Source organism: Emiliania huxleyi, assembly GCF_000372725.1.
Source record: "Emiliania huxleyi CCMP1516 chromosome Unknown EMIHUscaffold_144, whole genome shotgun sequence".
NCBI classification, from domain to species: Eukaryota; Haptophyta; order Isochrysidales; family Noelaerhabdaceae; genus Emiliania; species Emiliania huxleyi.
Genome location: NW_005201154.1, coordinates 26,530 through 46,257, shown reverse-complemented (window position 1 = coordinate 46,257; position 19,728 = coordinate 26,530). Strand labels below are relative to the sequence as shown.

The window sequence follows — 19,728 nt, the reverse complement described above, 5'->3', positions numbered from 1 at the left end:
CGCCCCCCCCCCGCCGCTTCCCCCCCGGCGACGGGGGGGGTCCCCCCCCCCCCGGCGCGCGCGCCCCCCGCTGGCGGGGGGGGGGGTGCAGAGAAGCGCGCCCCCCTCCCTGGAAGCGATGTGCGCCTGCTCCAGGAAAGAGGAATCATCATACGGATCCACATGGATCATGGTGGCTCTCTCATGCCTACATGGACGGGAGACCGCCCGACCACTGGCCTGGGTGGCACTGCCACCGGTGTCGCTCGACGTCCTGTCGACAGCGTGCCGACAGCGACACAGACGATGTGGGACGCGTCGACCTCTACTGCTTACCCAGCCTTCGAGTGTATCCTGGCTTGTGGTCCCACACCCACCTGCTGTCCATCTCAGAGACCGCAGGAGGTCATGACCCTCATGAGGCAGGGTCGATGGGAGTGCCAACCCCACAATGCCTAACAACCCACAAGTATGTTACAAGCAAGCGAGAGAGAAGGGAGAGGGGGTTGTACGTACGTGCAAGTGTTGTTGCGAGAGAGAGTTCTGCGATTTACGATTTCTTTACGATTTCTTTCTCTCCCTTGGCCTTGCCTGTTCGGTTTTTAAAACTTGGAGTGCAGTCGGCAACCTCACACCCAAAAAAGAAAGAAAGAAAACAGACAACCCAAGGGAGGGATGGGAGGACGGCGCGCCGCCACCACACAGGGATTTTAAGGAGAGGTGTGTGGTGCGCTAGCCGTCGCCCACCCTAGGGAGTCTGCCTCTTCCTATCTCTCTTCGCAGTCTCTCGCCGATTCTCGCTGCAATCTTCATGCCACCTCGCGGTCGTCCCACTCTCGTCGTTCTCTCCCTTGTCATTTCCTCCTCTGTCGCGTCGTTCTCTTCTGCCTCGTCCTGTGACGCCGCCGCCTGCCGGTCCCTTGTTCTCGCGGCTTCTTTCGCCTTTCGGCGCAACTCCGTCCTCCTCGCGGCGTATCCTGGCCCCTCGAGTCTATCGAGCTCCCCTCGCGCAAGGACCACATTTCTGACTCCCACTCCGATCATTTGCCTCCAAGTCATGTTGTTGCTCAGGTCCACTCTCTCTTCGAACACTCGTGCCTCTACGGATGATGCCGGCGCTGGGGTCCCCTTCGGATGCATCGTGACATCTGACAACTGGATTTCCACTGGTTCGTCCTCCTCGGAGTCATCTTCCCCGTCCTCCTTCCGCTCGGCTCTCCGCTCGGTACGTTCGGCGTGGCTCACCCTCCATGCCGTGAACAGGCGCTTTATCCACCCTATATTCTTCTCTCGTTCCTCTGCCCGTGCCCTGGTCTTGTCGTTGTTTCGCACCCATGTCTGTATGGCAATCGAGGCTGCCTTCCCCACTACCTGTAGTTCACTCGTCACCTCTCCCGCGAGCTCCCTTCTCTTTCTTTCGGGTATGGAGTCCGTGAGTGCGGGTAGCGTGCAGGCAATCACGGGCGCTATTTTGTCGTACTCCTCTTCGGCGAGCGCTCCAAATCTAGACCCTTTCGCCTTTAAGGAGGCTGCCCTCGCTCGTCTCAGGAATGTGGCGGTGTCTTTTGAGTCCGGCGCCTCCCGTTCAACTCTTGCTGTCGCCCTCGCTGTGTGTTTGTCGAGCTTCCGCATGAAGTGACGCGCCTCTTCCTTATTTCCAGCGCAGCTGCCGCTCAGTATGTGCGCCAACGACGCCTGTGGTGGCTCACTGTCTTCTTGTTTCCAGTCGTCCCAGTCTTTCAGTTCCCCGCGTCTCCTCCTTGCCTCGCGCGCCTCTTTTGTGGCCTCATCCCTAGCCGCTTTGCACGCTCTGCATTCCCACACCCAGGGCCGAGGAGCGGACAGCGTATCTTTTTTTGTCAAGGAGAAGCTGGGTTGGCCGACCACCTTGAGGTCGAACTCTCTCGATCCTTTTCTACCTCTGCCTCCATGGTCCTCTGCCTCATCTACGCTGCTACCGCCGCGCCCGTCGCCAAGACAAGCGCAGACACGTCGCACGCCGGCGTCACCCAGCCCATCACGACCGGCGAGGCGCTGGCTTCGATCCCAGCGGGCCTCTCGAACGACGCCGTCGGGGCCTACGAGTCGAACCCGCTGTACTTTGACCCTCACCTCCGCGACCACATCAAGCTGACCGTGACCCCGTCCAATACTGGCTGTGGCTCCACCGGCAAGGAGCACATCCGCCCATTCTACGTCAACTCTGCGGCGGGCGACTCGGAGACGTTCCACTTTTGTGAGGACGGCACCTGCCACCTGACCCTTGAGCTGGATGGAGAGACCGCCCACAACGATGTGGGTTTCCTGCGGCTGCGCGGCTGCCCGCTGCACCAGGGCTACACCGTGCCCTACCTGCGGATCATGAAGTCGCTGCTGGCTTCCTTTGACGTCCTGCACATCGGCTACGGCGCCTGCGACCAGGGCGAGACGCAGTGCGAGATTGGCACAGACATCTCGTTGGCCCCCGGCGAATGCAAGACCCTCACGCATCCGTCGATCGACGACATCAAGTTTGACGTCTGCTACCAGGGACCTGGCACTTGGTAATCGCTTGTTGGCGTCGCCGGCGGCGCCGCGCCTGGGAGCGCGGTCTGGTCGCAACCACACGTCTCCGCCATGTGCGCATTAATCATCATGTGAGGGGGAGTGAATTGCATGGGGCTGGGTGCATGGAGCTGTCAGTGGGGAGCCGCGGGGGAGGTCATAGAGCTCTCCTTGCGGGACGCACACTTTTAAGTTATTTTTTTCGTATTGCACATATCTGCCTCGCTCCGCAAACAAACAAATAACACAAAAAATCAGAAATACGGCAGCCCCTGGCGGGCCGGCTGTGTTGGTCGATTCACTTCTCCGCGCCGTTTTTTCTTTCGAGCATGCGCTCGAAACACGAGAAACACAGAGAATTGCACCCTTTCGCCCTCTCATCACTGCCCCGGCCCACGACGACGCTCCCCATGCGCCATGGGGATCGGTGCCCGCGCGGACCACCGCAGTGAAGACGGGTCCCAGGCAGCGGGTCAGGTCAGACAGGGGCGCGAACGGGACGTCGGCCGTAGCTAGGGTCACAAAGAGACGCGACCGACACGTACTGCAGGAAGTCGACGGTCTTTGCCTCCGCAGATACGGTCATACGGAGCTGGCCCCAAGGGTGCGACCGCCTCGGATGGTCCCAAATCGCCCCACTGCAAGAAGACGGTCTCAGCCCTACCTGGCCATTCTAGATTATAGAATGGCATCCTTACATCTAGAATGGCGTCTCGCGCGCGCTCACCCGGCCGCCTCGCAGCCCCAGCGGCCGGGGGGCGCTTGCCGGGGTTGGGGCTGGTCACACACAGGCGCCACTTTAACGCGGCGAGCCAGAGGAGTCACACAGGAGAGCCCCCAACATGCCACATTTTCAGCAGCAGACGGGCCGCGGTGAGGGCCCATTCTGTATCGAAGAATGGGGTCCGCCGCCGTCCCCCACGGCCTTCTCACGCCCCCAGCGGCGGCGTGCCGCTCGGCCAGACTGGTGGGGTTCGCGCACAAGCCCCAGTTCAACACAGAGAGCCCAACAGTCCGCAAATGAGAGTCCTCCCCCCGCCCCCAAACCAGAGCAGACGCCGGGGGGTGCGCCACGTATGGCAAAAGCAAACGCACGATGGCCGCCGGCGGCCGTTGAGCGCTGCCGCCGTTCGAGCCTTGGATGTCAGTCCGTCGCCGCCTGTGGCGAGGGCAGTGGAGGTGTGAGATTTGTGCTCGCAAGTGGTGGGCGGGCGAAAGGGTCGGGGGCGGCGAAAGAGAGCAGACACGGCAGACAGCGCGAAATGCGGACTACTCGTATCACATCTACTCCTCGTGTCACCTAGTCATGGTCGTCGCTTCCCTGGCCGGTCTCCGAGTCCTGCTCCTCGCCCGAGTCCTCGTCCAAGTTCGAGTAGTCTTCCTCCTCTTCGTCCTCTTCGTCGATCTCGTCGAGCCGGCTCCTGGCCCGACGCCCGTGACGCTGGGGCCGACTTGCTACGCGCGCTGCGACCCGGACCGCCACCTCTGCTGCCGCCTGTGCTACCCGTAGTCCTTGCCGGCGAGCGAGTGCCTTTTGCGGGGCTGTCGCCAGAGCGGGTGTCGCCACGGCCGTCTTCTGATCTGTTTTGTGGTCTGCGGACTGCGCGCTGCGGGCTGCGCTCGAGGCGCGCCGCAACACAGCCCGTGTAAATGGGGTAATGGATAAACCAAGCATCCCCGATGGCCGGGGGGATGTCCCATGGCCCCGGGGTGGCCGTGGGCACGCAGGGGGCGCCGCTACGGGCCGCTGCGGCGCCCATTCTACTTCGAAGAATGCCATTCTTGAAACTAGAATCTAGGTCTGAGACCGAAGAGCTCGGGCACGGGGATTTGACGGGAGAGAAGTGCCTGGGCGCAAGCCGTCCGGAATGCGTCCTCATCCACATATGTGAGGCGCGCAAGATGCGTACCAACTGGCTGGGTCAACTCCCCTGACCGAGCGTGCCAATTGGGTCAAGAACAAGCCACAAACGGCTTACGCGCGCCTAGCTCCGCGGACGGCCCCTCCACCCTTCATGTACGGATCATATAATCCCCACAGTCGCTGTCGTGGGATCGCTTCCCATGTGAGATTCTCTTTTTGCACGGCACTGGGAATTCTCTTTTTGGGAGAGAGAGAGACTTGTCTTGTCTTTTGGTGGTGTAGCACCTGTGTTAGTGCCAGTGCGCGCCAGTCCCGTGCCCAGTAAAAGAAAGAAAGAAAACAGACAAGCAAGGGAGGGATGGGAGGACGGCAAGGTGAGGAAAAGCCAGGCTCTACTGTACCGTAATAGAAAGAAAACAACTCCCGAGGGAGACTGGTGGTCGCGGCACGAGGGCAGCCTTGCTTTCGCTGCGGGGTCGCTGCCTCGCTGCCTCTGCGTGGCCGCCTCGCCATGGCCAAGAAGATGCCCACCAAGGGCGCCAAAGCCAAAAAGGGCGCCGCCGCTCGCACGGCCTCGCGCGGCAAGGGCAACGCTCGCAACAACCCGCGAGCCTTCAAGGCGGCGTCGGGCCCAAAGGCCATGCAGCGCTCGGCGCACCGCGCGCTCGAGAAGCAGGAGCGGCAGTACCACGTGGCGCTCACTGACCGAGCGGTCGAGGTGGCGGTGCAGCCTCCCATCGTCGTCGCCGTCGTCGGTCCCGCCGGCGTCGGAAAGTCGACCGTGATCCGCTCGCTCGTCAAGCACTGGACCAAGCAAAACCTCAAGGAGACGCACGGGCCGGTGACGGTGGTGACAGGCAAGTCCCGCCGCGTCACGCTCATAGAGTGCCCAAACGACCTCAACGCGATGTGCGATCTCGCCAAGGCGACGGCCGCCGCCGCCGCCGCCGCCATAGCCGCCGGCCGCCGGCCGCTGAGCTGTCGCCTCCGTGTGTCAGGTGGCGGACCTTGTCCTGCTGGTGGTGGACGGCGCGTACGGGTTCGAGATGGAGACCTTCGAGTTCCTCAACATGTGCCAGGTCCACGGCTTCCCGCGCGTGATGGGCGTGCTCACGCACCTCGACTCCTTCACCAACGCCGCGGCGCTGCGCCGCGCCAAAAAGACGCTCAAGCACCGGTTCTGGACGGACATCTACGACGGCGCGAAGCTCTTCTACCTGTCGGGGCTCAAGCACGGCCGCTACCCAAAGGCCGAGATCACCAACCTCGCCCGCTTCCTCGCGGTGATCAAGTTCCGCCCGCTCATCTGGCGCGCTCCACACGCCACCCGCTAGCCGCCACACGCCACGCGCCACGCGCCTCTCCTCCTCTCCCTCGTCTCACGCCTCACCCTCCTCACGCCTCTCCCTCCTCTCCCTCCTCACGCCCCTCTCGCTGCCCCTCCGCCTCCGCGCCTCCGACCCCACACCCCAACCCCACCACCCCCACGCAGGCGCAACACCCACCCCTTCGTCCTCGCCGACCGGTTCGAGGACGTCACCGAGCCGGCCGCCCTTGCGAGGGTGTCCGGAGTAGCCGAGATGGGACGAGATGAGGACCGAGAGGAGTAGGTTCCCGCTCTCGCGAGGCAGATCCGCCGATCGTGTTCGCCGATAGTGTTCGCCGAGCGGGGGCCGCCACCGAGCGGATGCGATTCCTGACTGGTGCGCCATCCAACCCGCGCCATCCACCCCGCCGACAGGACGAGCTCGTCGAGCGGACGGTGAGCATGTACGGCTGGGTGCGAGGCACCTTCCTCCTCCCAGGCTCGCGACCTCCCGCCCTCGAGCTGTGCACAGCGTCTCCCCACGCCCCCACACCCCCCTCGGGCCGTGAGCAGGCATGCGCGTCCACCTCCCCGGGGTCGGAGACTTCGCCATGTCCGAGGTGAGTGCGCTCGACGACCCGTGCGCTCCTCCCGACCGCACCACCCGCCGCCGGCTCGACTCCAAGGACAAGCGGCTGTACGCGCCGATGTCCAACCTGGGCAGCAGCCTCGGAGTGCGGCGGCGCGAGGCTGGAGGCGGGCGCCCCCTCGACTCGCCGGTGTCTGGTGCGGCCTAGGCGATCTGACGTACGACCGCGACGCGGTGTACGTCAACATCCCGGACAGCGCGATCCGCTTCTCGCAGGGCAAGGGGGTGGCGGGCGAGGGCGAGGACGAGGGCGGCGAGGGCGAGGGCGGCGGCGACGGCGGCGGCGAGGAGGGCGGCGAGGTTGGCGGCGAGGACGTGGCGATGGTCAAAGGGCTGCAGCGGGTTGGGGAGGCGGCCGGCCTCGACGAGCAGCTGCGAGGGGCGAGCCTGCAGCTCTTCGCGGGAGGGGCGGCGATCGAGGGCGGCGGGGGCGGGGGCGAGGGCCAGGGCGGCGGTCGCGTGCGCAGGCCGGTCCAGTTCGGAGATGACGCGGCCGGTCCGGCTGGGCTGCCGGCTGGGCTGGGCCGCGCACGGGCGCTCGCGTACGAGTCTGGCGCCGAGGGGTCGATGTGGGAGGGTGGCGACGCTGGCGACGGCGAGGGGGGCCTGGCGGAGGAGGGCAGCGAAGACGACGACGACGACGACGACGACGACGACGACGACGACGAGGAGGAGGAGGAGGGAGGGGAGGGCAGCGGCGAGGAGGGCGGCAGCGACAGCGGCGAGGAGGAGGGCGAGGAGGAGGAGGAGGAGGAGGGGGCGGAGTGGAAGCTTGGCCTCGCCGAGCGGGCGGCGGCGGCGCACGCGGCGCGGAGGACCGATTGGGGCAAGCTCGTGTACGGAGGCGGCGGTGCGGGGGCGGTGCGAGGCGGCGAGGCCTCCGCTGCGGCAGCTGGCGAGGGCGAGGAGGAGGGGGAGGAGGAGGAGGAGCTCCTGCTCCCCAAGGGGACTCTCGCGGCACGGGAGGCGCAGCGCGCTCGCCGTCCCGCCCGGCAGGGCTCCGGCGGCTCCGGCGGAGGCCTCGACTCGCGCGGCCGACACGTCCCCGACGCGCCCCTCGCACCGCGGCACGCGCCCCTGACCCGTCCCGGACGCGTCCCGTAGGCGTCGGTTCGCTCGGCTCGCTCGGGCCGCTCAACCCGCTCTGGGAAGGGTTCGAGCACGACGCGGCCGCGCTCGACTGCTCGCGGCCGCCGCAGCGCCGCGCGCCGCGCCGCGACTGGACCGGGCCGGAGCAGCGCGAGAGCGTGATTGACCGTTTCGTCACGGGCGACTGGGGCGCGAGAGCCGGCGGTGGCGCCGACGCCGACGGGGGAGGCAGCGAGTGCGGGTCGGACGAGGGCGGGTTTGAGGACCTCGAGACTGGCGAGGTGGCGGGCGAGGGGGGCGGCGACGGCGAGGACGACGACCCGGAGGCGGCGGAAGCGGCCGAGGCGGAGGCGCGCCGGCAGCGCAAGCTTCAGAAGAAGGTTCGATTCGATTCGGGGTACGACGACGGCGACGCAGAGGGCGGGGGTGAGGAGGGCGAGGAGGGCGAGGAGGGCGAGGAGGGCGAGGAGGAGGAGGAGGGCGGCGGCGGCGGCGGCGGCGGCCGTGGCCGCAGCGGCACGTCTGCGCTGCGGCCCGGGCAGGAGCTCTTCGAGGAGGAGGCGGGCATGGTGGTGTGAAGAGACTCTCTTCACACCTGCAGCTGTGAACAGGAGCTCTTCGAGGAGGACCCGTGGATCGTCGAGCAGCGCAGGCAGCAGGCGGAGCAGCGGAGGAGGAACCGAGAGCTGACTGAGTCGCTCGCCTCGCTGCCTCCGGACGAGCGCGCGGCGGTGCAGGGTTACGCGCCGGGCTCGTACGTGCGCGTGGTGCTCACGCAGGCGCCTCGCCACCTCCTCCGGGTGGACACGTCCACGGACACGTCCACGACCCGTCCTTGACTAGTCCACGGCGCGTGCGTCAGGTGCCGTGCGAGTTGCCGCGCAATTTCGAGCCGCGCTTCCCGCTCGTCCTCGGGGGGCTGCTATCGGGCGAGGAGCGGCTGGGCCTCGTCTCGATGCGCGTCAAGAAGCACCGCTGGCAACGAGGAGTCGCTCCCACGTCGTGCTGCAGAGGAGCTGTCTCTGAGCCTCCTCCGAACCGCCCCGGCGTAGGCACAAGAAGGTGCTCAAGTCGCAGGACCCGCTCACTTTCTCCGTCGGCTGGCGCCGCTTCCAGAGCCTGCCGCTCTACTACGTCCAGGACCCAAACTTGCGGCTGCGGCACATCAAGTACACGCCCGAGCACATGCACTGCCTCGCAGCCTTCCACGGGCCGCAGGCGCGGACGCCGCGGCGACGGCCACGCGCGACGGCCACGCTGCACCCGCCCCCGCCCCACTCTCCTCTGAGCGGGGGCCCCGCCGGCTCGGCTGCAGGTGCCGCCAAACACGGGCGTGCTCTGCTTCCAGACGGACGCACGCAAGAGCTTCCGCATCTCCGCCACGGGCGTCGTGCTCGAGGTCGCGGCGAACCTCAAGGTGGTCAAGAAGCTGAAGCTGGTCGGCTCGCCGTTCAAGGTCTTCAAGAACACCGCCTTCATCAAGGACATGTTCACCTCCGCGCTCGAGGTTGCAAAGTTCGAGGGCGCCGCCCTCCGCACCGTCTCGGGCGTGCGCGGCCAGGTCAAGCGCGCGCTGCAGGCCGACGACGGCACGTTCCGCGCAACCTTCGAGGACAAGCTGCTCCGCTCCGACCTCGTGCTGCTCAAGGCTTGGGTGCCCGTCCCGCTGCCGACGCTGTACAACCCCGTCTCCAACCTGCTCGCGCCGCACGGGCGCGGCTGGCTGCGCATGCGCACGGGCGCCGAGGCGCAGCGCCGAGCTGAGAGACGAGTTCAAGAGACGAGTTCAAGCCGCGAGCGGCGCCTCCTCACTCACACTCCCACCTCCCGCCGCGAGCAGGTGCGCGCCGAGCTGGGCGCCGCGCCGCGCGTCAACGCGGACTCGCTGTACAAGCCCATCGAGCGCGCGCCGCGCCGCTTCAACAAGCTGGCCGTGCCAAAGGCGCTGCAGGCCGCGCTGCCGTACAAGTCCAAGCCGAAGCTCGACGCTCCCTCCGCCGCGAAGAAGCCGCGCAAGGGGTCGCTCAAGGCGCTGCGCGCCGTCGTGGCGGAGCCGGAGGAGCGCGCGGCGGCCAAGCTGATGCAGCAGGTGCACACCATGTACAACGAGCGCGAGCGCAAGCGCAAGCGCTCCATGGAGGCGCGCCGCGGCGCGTCGAGAAGGACGGCGTGTCCCGGACGAGCCTCCGACATGCCGTGGACGCGTCCCGTAGGTGCGCCGCGCCGCGCACGCCAAGAAGGCGGCGCGCGAGGAGGGCGAGAAGGCGGCGGCCACCAAGCAGGTGCGCAAGAAGCGGTACGTGAAGCAGGGCCTCGAGGAGAAGAAGCGCTCGCGCGGCGGGGCGGGCGGAGATGCGGACGATTGAGCGGTGGAGCGAGCGTTTTTTACCGGCGCGGCCGCGGGCCGGCGCGCGGCGGTGACTATATGTCGCTTTTCGTTTCTGTGTGGTTTTATTCATTGGCATGTGATGCGGTGTTGTCAGCGTACGGGTTACTTCGAATTGTGTGATTGGATAGAGGGCAATACAGTCTCATGGCTCATGTGCTCGCGCACAGATCACACGCACTGACATGGACGAGAGAGATACACGACTGCGTCACTGGTCCAACTCCACGCTGCACACACTGCTCGGTGCTCGCCTCACCCCTCAGCCTCACCGTACCCTGGGAGCTGGGTGAGCCGCGCCTAGACGACGTATGGCAGTATGAGTAGGTTGCCCAAGTTTGCAAAGACATGCACCCCGCAGTGCACGCGGTGACCAGCGAGCACCGCTCCTCGCACGGTCAGGATGCGACCACACGCGTAGCAGGCGCCGCCGGCAGTGTATCCGGCGAGTATAAGCGGGAGAGCTCGCCCACTGCAGTATCGCCACGCAAGGAGGACCTGCACCGCCATGCCGACTCGCACCGCGAAGAGGTCGACTGTGCGGCGCAGGCTCTCCTTGATAGGGTTGGACCAGTAGATCACGGAGGACGCAAGGACAGCCGTCGGCCCAATGCCGAACGGCACGTAGACGCCACGCCGGCACGCCTCGCTCACGCTGAAGCTCGTCAGCAGCGACGAGGCGAAGCATGGGTTTGCGAGACAAGAGCGCGGGCGGAGGGGCTGCCAGTCGGAGGAGCCGAGATCGGTGAGCAGCGAGCTGAGTCGGCCGACGGGCGGCGACTCCGCTGTGATGCGGGAACAGCGAAGAGAGCTGTGCTCAACACCGAGCGTGCTAAAACGAGTCGACAAAATGCTAAAAGCGAGGCTGGTGGCCAGGTTGAGCATGCCAGAGAGTTTATGCCACCCAGGCCAGCCAGGACAGGGGCGGGGGGCGAGGGCGGAGGGCGGGATGGGCGCCAAGCGGGAGGGAGCGAACGGAGTGGAATGCACACATGGGGGATGGTGAAGGCGGAGGGGCAGAAAGGGGGGAGGGCGGCGGGAGGGCGGAAGTTGGCGTGGGTGGGCGGTGGGTGGTTCGGTAGGGCGGGGGGGAGGGGGAGGGGTGGAGGTGGAGAACGGTGGGGGCGACGCTGCGACCTTCATGCCACCCCGCGGTCGTCCCACTCTCGTCGTTCTCTCTCTTGTCGCTTCTTCCTCTGTCGCGTCGCTCTCCTCTGCCTCGTCCTGCGACGGCGCCGCCGCCTGCCGCTCCCTTGCTCTCTCGCTGCTCGGCGCAGCTCTGCCCTCCTCGCGGCGCATATTTTGGCCCCTCGAGTTTATCGAGCTCTCCTCACGCAAGGACGACTCTTCTGACGCCCACTGAACCAAGAGTCCTGTTTGGTAGCGCTACCCAACGCGGCCAAAGGATATCCACCTCGAGAACCTCGAGAACCTGTTTGGTAAATCGCACGTTTTCTTGTGTCCTCCGACGACTCCTCAGTCGCCGCGTGGCATGCAGAATTCGCGCGGTTTTGTCCCTCCTGAGGCTGAGCGCATTCGAGCCCGTCGACCGGAGTTGGATGGTACCACGCGTCTCACTGAGACGCGGGGTACTGGCCATGGCCGGGCTACGGAGCGTGAGGTGGCGAGCGGAGCGAGCGACAAAACAACGAGAAAAACACGGATCTGAGGATTGTCACAAAACCTCAGATCTTGCGCCACCCAGGGCTGGACCTAGTCTCCACTAGCTCCGAGTAGAGGGGGCGTTCTGCAGTTAAGGGGAAACCCGGTACACGGAGCCCTCTCGGAGACCCGTGTTTACTTTACGGCCCTTTCCCTGCGAACGCGCACCCCCGGGGCTAGGGCTCTCTTGCCCGTAACCCGACACCGATCATCCGGCCCGCTGGGTGCGCTTCTGAGCTCCCCGGCCCTGGATGTGAGGTTAATGACCGCACTCCAAGTGCTCCAAGCCGTTGTGGGGCTTGTGAGTCTCTAGAGTATTTTTCTGGGTTTTTTATCACTAAATGATCTACTGTGCAGGATATGCGACGGTCCGTGGCATCGTGGGATAATTTGAGGTGCACCTGTGCATGTTCTCTGGGCAACAGCATGAGGTGCAACATGTTCTCTGGGCGCCACCGCAGACGCGAGCGCGCGAGCGCGTGTTGAACCGGACGCTCCATAGCAACTCGTGTCACGTCTACGACGACGTGTCACGCCGTCGCGCCAATGGTGTATATGGTAGCATAACGCGCCTCGCCGCTGTGTCAACGCGTCGGGCCGGGCGCGTGGTGAGGCTGTTCCTTGCTGCAGCGCGCCGGCGGCGGCGGGCCCCCAGCTCTCCACACGGCCGGTTGCCGCGTGGTGGTCCCGGCTACTCGCGGGCACGCCCTCGCGCCCCGTCCCTTCCCCCTCTCCCTCGGCTGCTTCACCGCCGCGCCCCCCTGCCCGCGGCGAGGGAGTAGCCGCAGCGAGGCAGCTCCTCGATGCCGCTCGCCCAGCGGACGGAGCCCGCGTTGACCTCGCAGACGAGGCAGTGCACCGACAGGTTCTCGGAGAGCGAGTCCTCGTTGCCAAACGGGTCGAGGAACGACTTTGAGAGGGCGAGGAAGCCGCGGAAGAAGACGCAGAGCAGGCCGACCAGCGGGATGGTGAAGACGCCGACCTTTGCATACAGCGCGAGGGGGGCGAGCGCGACGAGGCAGTCGACCAGGATCTGGACCAGGTGCACGTACGCGAGAGGCATGCGCGCGGCGGCGTCGTCGCCGATCGAGGCGCAGACGGCGCGGAGGGCGAGGGCCTTGTCGAGGAAGACCGTCTCCATGCCGGCGCCGCCCTGCAGCAGCGCGCCCTGCCGCGCCTGGACGAAGCGCGCGCAGATCCACTCGAGCACGACCTGCAAAAGAGGCGGAGGACGGGTCGGCGGCCACCAGGGACGCCTCACCAACGGGCGACAGCAGCGAGATGGAGAGGGCCGAGTGGCGCTGCGTCTCCGAGACGCGGTACGACTCGCCGACGAGCAGCTCGTACTCGTCGCGCGTCAGGTGCTCCCGCTCGCACAGCCGCGAGAGGCCGCGGTCCGTGCGCAGCACCGAGAGGGAGGCGCCTTGGGGCGTGTCCCCGGACGTGTCGTGGACGTGCTGCGGGCGGCGCGGCGCAGCGCCGAGAGTGCGAGGCGCCTTCGTCGGCGCGCGCTGGCCGGACCTGGCCCGCCCAGAAGAGGATGTGGAAGAGGCGCACCCAGCGAGCCATCTCGTCGAGCAGCGCGCGCGCCCGCTCGGTGAAGCGGCCCTGCTCGTCCCGCTCTGCGTGCGTGGCGAGCAGGCAGGACAGGTCGTTGAGCCGGCCCTGCACCTTGCGGGTGTTGCCCTTGTTTGCGAGCCAGAAACCGTACGACTGGGAGAGGAAGAAGGAGTTGATGAAGGTCGCGAACGTGAGCACGTAGCTCCACGCCCGCTCCAGGCCGAGCAGCTGCGCCACCGCCTTCTCATGAGGCACTCCAAACTTTGGCCAGTCGCGCCCGTCAGACTCCATGTAGTGGACCGTCGCAAAGGCGAGGACCATCGCGAGGCAGGCGGGCTTCCACGTGTGCTGCAGCACCGTCCCGTGATACTGCCGCCACAGCCACGACGCCTGCGGGTGGAACTTGGCAAAGAAGCGAGGCCCGCCGCCGAGTCGGGTGAAGCGGTCGATGAGCTCGTCGATGTCGGAGTCGTCCACGTGGCGCATGGTCTCGGCGAGGCGCCGCTGGGTGCCCCACTCGGTGCGGATGTCGGGCGTGGCCATTCGCAGGGTGAGGGGTGAGGGGCGAGGAGATGGGCGCAAGAGGAGATGGGCGCAAGAATTTTGAGGCCGGAAAAATTGCGGACAGCGGCATGGTACTGACCCGCCAAAACGGTATGTCGGTGGAGTGCTCTCTACTGCCGCGGCGCCCCTGTCGGTTCGGAGGCGCCCGGCGGCCGCGCGCTTGGTGCCGACGTCGACCGGCTGCTCTCGCGGCGCCGAGGCGTGCAGCTTCGGTCACGTCTCGCGCGCTGCGAGGTGTCTTTTGGCATGTGAGCGCTGGCTAGAGACGCCAGGAAGCTCGGCTTCCATGCCTGCGACCGCGGGCGTGCGGGCGGGCACGCCAGGCTCGGCGACGCTCTGCGCGGGTCTTGTCGAGCTCGCGGCCCGCGACGAGCCAGCATGGCTCGTCGCTCGACGGCAGCCTGCTCAGAATGCTCTCGGCATTCTGCACAGCCTCGCCAAGCTCTCTGGGAAGGTCCGCAGGGCCAGGGCGGGCCGTATCGGGCGCGATGGCGCGCTCGGAGTACCATGCCTACGAGCTCTCCGGTCGGGTCGCCGGCAGCGGGCTCGCGCGGCGCGCCGCTCGACGGCAGGCTGCTCCCCACCCTTTCAACAGCATCTTCTGCCTCGCTTCTCTCGCTGCGACCGCCTCCGGGGGCCTGCGCCGACCGCCTCGCTTCGCCACAGCGCTGCCTACGACTGCGACACGCACGTCGGCTCGCCGCCCGCGTCGCCCGCAGCGGGCCCGCATAGCGCGCCGCTCGTCGGGGGAGTGCCAAGGAGGTTGTGGAGTGCAGGCTGCCTCGCTCAGACCGCCGCCGACGCGGTGCGGGGCCGCCGTCGGCGCTGCTGCCGGGCTCCTGCGCTGTGGGCTTCCGGGCTCGGCTAAAAAGCAAAGGACGGGCGCTTTTGATCGGCAAAGCAAAGTTGGAGTAACGGCGACCGCGTCGCCACAATGCTAGTCGCCTGTCGAGCAGCCTTGGCGGCGCGCATGCGCCGCAGGGTTGACCGACAGCCGCGCGCCTCGCGAGCCTCTCGCTCCACTCGCGGCACGACGCACCCCGCGCGTCGGTCAGCGCAACAGGAGTATTGCGACATGCTGCACAACGCCAAGGACAGCATTGAGAAGCTGGCGCCAGTCGCCCACCAGCGTGTCTCAGCACCGGGTGAGGGAGCATGCTGCGCACGCTGATGCAGCACGAGGTCACCACCAATCAGGCCCTCACGCCACCGCACGGCCGCCCTCGAGCACCAGCAGCCGCGCTGCGCAATGCTCAAGCTCAGGAGGCCCCTCTGCTTCTCGCAGCTTTGTGCAGCGCAGTGAGCGAGCAGCGCCACACCCGGCGGACCCATGGCGTGCTCAGCCAGCCGCGAGGCGGAGGCAGGCCGAGTGAGCGCGAGCCGCGCGGGAGGCCATGCCCTGCGCACCGGCGAGAGAGTGGCACGAAAGAGTGCAAGTGAAAGAGTGCAAGTCGCATGCGCATAAAGAAAGAAAGAAAGAAAGAAAACAGACAACCCAAGGGAGGGATGGGAGGACGGCACGCCGCCACCACACAGGGATTTTAAGGAGAGGTGTGTGGTGCGCTAGCCGTCGCCCACCCTAGGGAGTCTGCCTCTTCCTATCTCTCTTCGCAGTCTCTCGCCGCTTCTCGCTGCAACCTTCATGCCACCTCGCGGTCGTCCCACTCTCGTCGTTCTCTCCCTTGTCATTTCCTCCTCTGTCGCGTCGTTCTCTTCTGCCTCGTCCTGTGACGCCGCCGCATGCCGGTCCCTTGTGAGCATGCGCATGCTTTTCGGCTTTTTTTTTCTTTTTTTCCGAGTGCTGGTCGCGAGTCCACCGCACACGACATGCTGCTTCGCACCGCCTTGCTAGTCGTGGCCGCCTCGGCTCAGCAGCAGGCTTATGTCGATCCGCACGGGGCGGCGGGCGAGCCGCTCGCGGGCGACCTCAACGGGGATGGCGTGCTGGACGAGTATGAGCTGCGGCAGATTGAGCAGGCGACCAAGTCGTTGACGGAGAGCTTCCGCGCGCAGGTTCGGCAGCAGCTCGCCTCGCAGTACGTGGCGCAGAAGACCGGTGGCTCCAAGCTGGCGGATAGCCGCATCGCCTCGCAGGTTATGCCCTCCGTCACACGCCCTCCGTCACACGCCCTCCGTCTCTCCCGCCGGTGACGGGTCCGCTGCGAGTGCACAGGCCGCCGGCCTGCAATTCGCCGCCGCAAACAACCAGCTGGAGGTTGTCGCACGGCTGCTCGCGAGCGGCGCCGACAGAACGCCGACCCGCGCCGCTCCGCAGCCCGCCGTGAGCCTTGCACGAGCTCTGCTGTTAGGCGCCGACCCGAACGCCAACCACCCGTCGGGGATGGGCCTCACGCCCCTGCACGCGGCCGTGGAAGGCGGGCACAAGGACCTCGTCGACTTGCTGCTCGAGCACAACGCGACGATCGACGCGCGCGCCTCGGACGGCTCGACGCCGCTGCACGTTGCGGCACGAAAGGGCCACGCCGCCGTCGCGGAGCTACTGCTGCGGCGCGGCGCGCCGGTGGGCCCATCCCCGCACGCGAGACGTGTGATGGACGTGCCGTGGACGTGTCAGGTACGGGGCGCCGGTGAGCGCCGCGGCGGCGGGCGGGCTCGCGCCGCTGCACCACGCGGTAGAGACATAGCCGAGATGCAGCCGAGATGCAGCCGAGATGCAGCCGAGATGCAGCCGAGATGCAGCCGAGATGCAGCCGAGATGCAGCCGAGGCATGGCTGGGCTCGGCGGCGGTGCTCCCTGACACGTCCACGACACGTCCCGCAGGCGGAGATGGGACACTCGGTGGTGGTGCAGTACCTGCTGGCGGCGAACGCGTCGGCGGACGCGCGAGCGCAGGACGGGCGCACTCCGCGCCACTTCCACCTCGGCTAGATCTCGGCTAGATCTCGGCTAGATCTCGGCTAGATCTCGGCTAGGTCTCGGCTAGATCTCGGCTAGATCTCGGCTAGATCTCGGCTAGATCTCGGCTAGATCTCGGCTAGATCTCGGCTAGATCTCGGCTAGATCTCGGCTAGATCTCGGCTAGATCTCGGTAGGACGGGAGCACGCCGCTCCACTTTGCGGCGCGGGAGGGGCACGCGTGGGTGGTGGAGGCGCTGCTGGACGCCGGCGCCCGAGCCGAGACCTAGCCGAGATCAGCCGAGATCTCGTGATCTAGACACGGCCGAGACGTGGCCGAGATGTAGCTGAGATTGGGCCTAGGCAGAGCCGAGTTAGAGCCGAGAGCGCTGGCGGCCAGATCACGCTGCGGTCGTAGAGGCTAGAGTGGAGGCGGGCCTCGCTCAGGCGGCGCGGTGCTGTCGCTTCAGGCGCCGAGGCGGACCCGCAGGACGAGTCGTCAACGCGGCCGCTGCTCTGGGCGCATGCGGCGGGCCACGACGAGGTTGCGAGGCTGCTCCTCGAGGCGGGGGCGGCCGAGGTGCAGCCCGAGGAGGAGGAGAACCCGCGCCTGCGAGGGCCAAAGGTCAAGGTTGGCGTGCAGTCCACCTCCTTCATGGTCGAGGGGTGAGGGCGAGGGACGACCCTGCCCCACCTGTGCTCCACCGGCCAGGAAACGGGCCCTACACGGGAGGGCACCGTCTTGTCGCCCCTCCGAGCCGAGTCTCTCCGACGGGGCCGCGGGGCCGCGGGCAGGGCTGGGCCTGTCTCGCTGTAACTAAGGCGGCGCGCGGGTATTGCGTTCTGTCTGCGCGTGATGTAGAGTCTCTCTTGCGCCTTGCGGGCCGTTCTCACCCGGCTGTCCGCACTCTTCCTTTTTCGAGCGAAGCGACCCCGGGTGTATAAATAAATAAAACGGACACCTCTACTAGGAGATGGGTAAAAAGGAACAGGTCCCCGCCCTGCGGTCTTTGCAGGGTTCTTTGTGGGTGTGGTCGGCGACTAGCCGGGGTCGTCCTCCCGATGGGGGACTAGCACTAGCCGTCTTCCACCTGGTCCCTCGGGTCCCTGCTGCTCCTAACCTCTTCGTACATCCTCCTGCTGATCTCAGCAACATCCTGCTCCCTCCCTCGTCTCGCCCTGCGCGTCTGCTCCGCCTCCCCGTCGTCTGCCCTGCGTCGTCTGGTGACGGGTCCTCCGTAGTCGGTCGAGGTCGCCGCCCTCCTCGTGCCTCTTCCCAACGTTTCCTCGGCGGCCGATGCCGTCTGCTCCGACTCCGCCGTCCCCGGGTCTGCCCTGCCCTCGTCTGCGCTAGCTTCTGTTTCGTCATCACTGATGTCCGTCCTCTTCTTTCTCCTCTTATTGTATGCTTTGTACATCGCGTCGATTCCTTTTCGCGTGAGCACCAGCCTGAAGCCCGCCCAGCAGCTGAACCGCTCCCTAAGTCGAAGGAGCATCATCAGTCTCACCCACTTCGCTCGCTGCCCACTGTCACCGCTCCCTCCCGCTTGAGCCGCCGTCGCGGCCCTCGTTCGTCCCACTGGCTGCTGGCCTGTCTGCACGTTACCTCCGTTATCCCTCCTCCTCCGCGACTCCCTCAAGGCCGGCCGAGCCTCCTTCCACCCAGTGAAGAGCTTCCTCAGCCACTCGATGTGTTCCTCTCTCTTCATTATGCGCGCCGTAGCCTCATCATTGAGCTGGATCCACCTCTGCACCGCTCCCGTCGCCGCCTCGGCCACGACTTGCAAGTTCCTCGTGACCCCGGCGCCAAGGCCCCGGGTGTGTGTGTGGATAGAGAATAGAGTTAGAGTATGTGCCGGAGAGAGCGGCCCGGCCGCCGGGGCCTGGGCCCGGGGCGGCGCGGCGCGCGGGAGAACGTCCGCGCCCCGTGCGCCCCGTGGCCGTGCGGGACTTCCATGCCGCATTCGTGCGGGTGCGCCGCTGAGCGACGACCGACGAGCGGCAGCGCGCCAGGCGGGGACCGGGGGGAGCGCGGGGAGCCGGGGAGCGGGGTGAGGGCGTGAGGCGTGTCGCGTCTCGCGTGACACCTCGTGACACCAGCCAGCAGGAGCAGCCTGTCTCCCCGCTGTCCCTGTCGTATGACGTAGCAGCTTTTGTGGACGCAGCAAAGGGTAACGGAGCGTGTACACATAGGACATAGAGTACAGTCCCCAAAAGCCAGGGCTATGTTCCACGGACCACGCATCGCTGGCCCGTCCAGACATGCGTCAGCTCCCACACTCCCCCGTCCAGACGAAATTCGCGTTCCATCCACCGCGCCACCGCGCCACATGCAGAACGATGCACACACATCCATGCACGGACGGCGAGAGCCGCACGCAGCATGTAACAGCATGCCATGGGCGAGGCATGGCCCTACCAATCCCGGCTCCCCACGACTGCCGTCCGACACGGGACAGGCTACCTCTGTCCGACTGCTACGTGCCTAAAAGACTACCCCGCCCCCCTCCCCCCTCGCCTCAGGCTCGCTCCCCTCGCCGCCCCGCCTTCTTGGCTGCTGCTGGGGCGGCGTGCGGCGGCCGCTCCTTCTCATCCACCTCGTGCAGCATCGCCATGAACTGGTCGACCTCGTCGTTCTGGTTGAAGACGGGCTGTATGTGCACCTGGGGAGGGGACCAGGTCCCGGACGGGTCATGGGCGTGGCTGTAGACCGGGCTGCAAGCGCACGCGGTCGGGGAAGCTCTGTTGGCGTCCTCCCGGCGTCTACTCTCGGCCGGACGCGTGCGCCTGGTTGAGGAAGCGCGCGCCGCCCTTCTTGTAGTTGACCAGCGTGGCGGATGAGCTCTCGCCGCGCCGCACGCTCGCCATCAGCTCGGAGAGGAGCGCCTACGGGGCGGCGGCGGCCGCACCTCACCCTCGCCGCCCCAACGCCCTTCCCAAGAGCGCCGCCCCGCGGTCGCGCCTCGTCCGTCTCTGCGCCCTGCAGAATCGAGCTCGAGAGCCCCTCGACCTCCTCGAGGGTGTAGCCGCACATCTCGCACCTGCCCGACGGGGGGGAAGGGGCGGGGGCGGGGCGTCGCGTCGAGGCGCCACCACCTCCACCGCCACCAGTGGCAGCCGCCGCCTCCTCCGTCACCTCCGTCACCCCTCCCCGCCCCCAGGAGAGTAAGCATAACAAGAGGATACTTTTGCCTGAATTAAAGAATTGGGCCTTGCTCTACTTTTTGTCAAAAGTGGATATAATTATGAGGGTACCTTTTTCTAACCT

General features: G+C 66.6%; 7 protein-coding genes across 7 annotated transcripts in view; 4 read left to right on the top strand and 3 right to left on the bottom strand.

Moving 5' to 3' along the window:
• Positions 1-1,859: 1,859 nt before the first annotated feature.
• On the top strand, positions 1,860-2,754 carry EMIHUDRAFT_441119 (hypothetical protein). Its single transcript, XM_005787196.1, has one exon. It carries the CDS (start codon positions 1,909-1,911, stop codon positions 2,524-2,526), a length of 618 nt encoding a protein of 205 aa, XP_005787253.1. The 5' UTR covers positions 1,860-1,908; the 3' UTR covers positions 2,527-2,754.
• A 2,144-nt stretch (positions 2,755-4,898) lies between these two features.
• EMIHUDRAFT_228081 (hypothetical protein) lies at positions 4,899-6,490 on the top strand (the record flags this gene model as incomplete). Its single annotated transcript, XM_005787195.1, has 5 exons — positions 4,899-5,234; positions 5,386-5,670; positions 5,920-5,949; positions 6,015-6,090; positions 6,267-6,490. The coding sequence occupies 5 exons, from the start codon at positions 4,899-4,901 to the stop codon at positions 6,488-6,490; spliced, it is 951 nt and encodes a 316-aa protein (XP_005787252.1).
• A 2,259-nt stretch (positions 6,491-8,749) lies between these two features.
• Positions 8,750-9,571, top strand: EMIHUDRAFT_44330 (hypothetical protein; the record flags this gene model as incomplete). Its single annotated transcript, XM_005787194.1, has 2 exons — positions 8,750-9,091; positions 9,212-9,571. Coding segments are annotated over 2 exons (702 nt in total), but the record flags the coding sequence as incomplete, so codon positions are not given.
• A 546-nt stretch (positions 9,572-10,117) lies between these two features.
• On the bottom strand, positions 10,118-10,702 carry EMIHUDRAFT_228079 (hypothetical protein; the record flags this gene model as incomplete). Its single annotated transcript, XM_005787193.1, has 1 exon — positions 10,118-10,702. One exon carries the CDS (start codon positions 10,700-10,702, stop codon positions 10,118-10,120), a length of 585 nt encoding a protein of 194 aa, XP_005787250.1.
• Positions 10,703-12,224: 1,522 nt separating this feature from the next.
• Positions 12,225-13,582, bottom strand: EMIHUDRAFT_111040 (hypothetical protein; the record flags this gene model as incomplete). Its single annotated transcript, XM_005787192.1, has 3 exons — positions 12,225-12,692; positions 12,727-12,902; positions 12,934-13,582. The coding sequence occupies 3 exons, from the start codon at positions 13,580-13,582 to the stop codon at positions 12,225-12,227; spliced, it is 1,293 nt and encodes a 430-aa protein (XP_005787249.1).
• A 1,848-nt stretch (positions 13,583-15,430) lies between these two features.
• Positions 15,431-17,130, top strand: EMIHUDRAFT_228077 (hypothetical protein; the record flags this gene model as incomplete). Its single annotated transcript, XM_005787191.1, has 3 exons — positions 15,431-15,697; positions 15,777-15,937; positions 16,908-17,130. 3 exons carry the CDS (start codon positions 15,431-15,433, stop codon positions 17,128-17,130), a joined length of 651 nt encoding a protein of 216 aa, XP_005787248.1.
• Positions 17,131-18,979: 1,849 nt separating this feature from the next.
• EMIHUDRAFT_455463 (putative PAS domain protein) overlaps positions 18,980-19,728 on the bottom strand; it is a gene marked incomplete at both ends in the record, with an annotated part of 2,467 nt that continues 1,718 nt past the window's right edge. Inside the window, 3 exons of the mRNA XM_005787190.1 lie at positions 18,980-19,175; positions 19,240-19,346; positions 19,375-19,501. Coding sequence (XP_005787247.1) covers positions 18,980-19,175; positions 19,240-19,346; positions 19,375-19,501 — 430 coding nt within the window. The remainder of the gene's footprint in view (positions 19,176-19,239; positions 19,347-19,374; positions 19,502-19,728) is intronic.

What these genes read in the sequence shown, in the direction of transcription:
- EMIHUDRAFT_441119 (XM_005787196.1), top strand. Translation starts at nt 1,909, where the DNA reads ATGGTCCTCTGCCTCATCTACGCTGCTACCGCCGCGCCCGTCGCCAAG.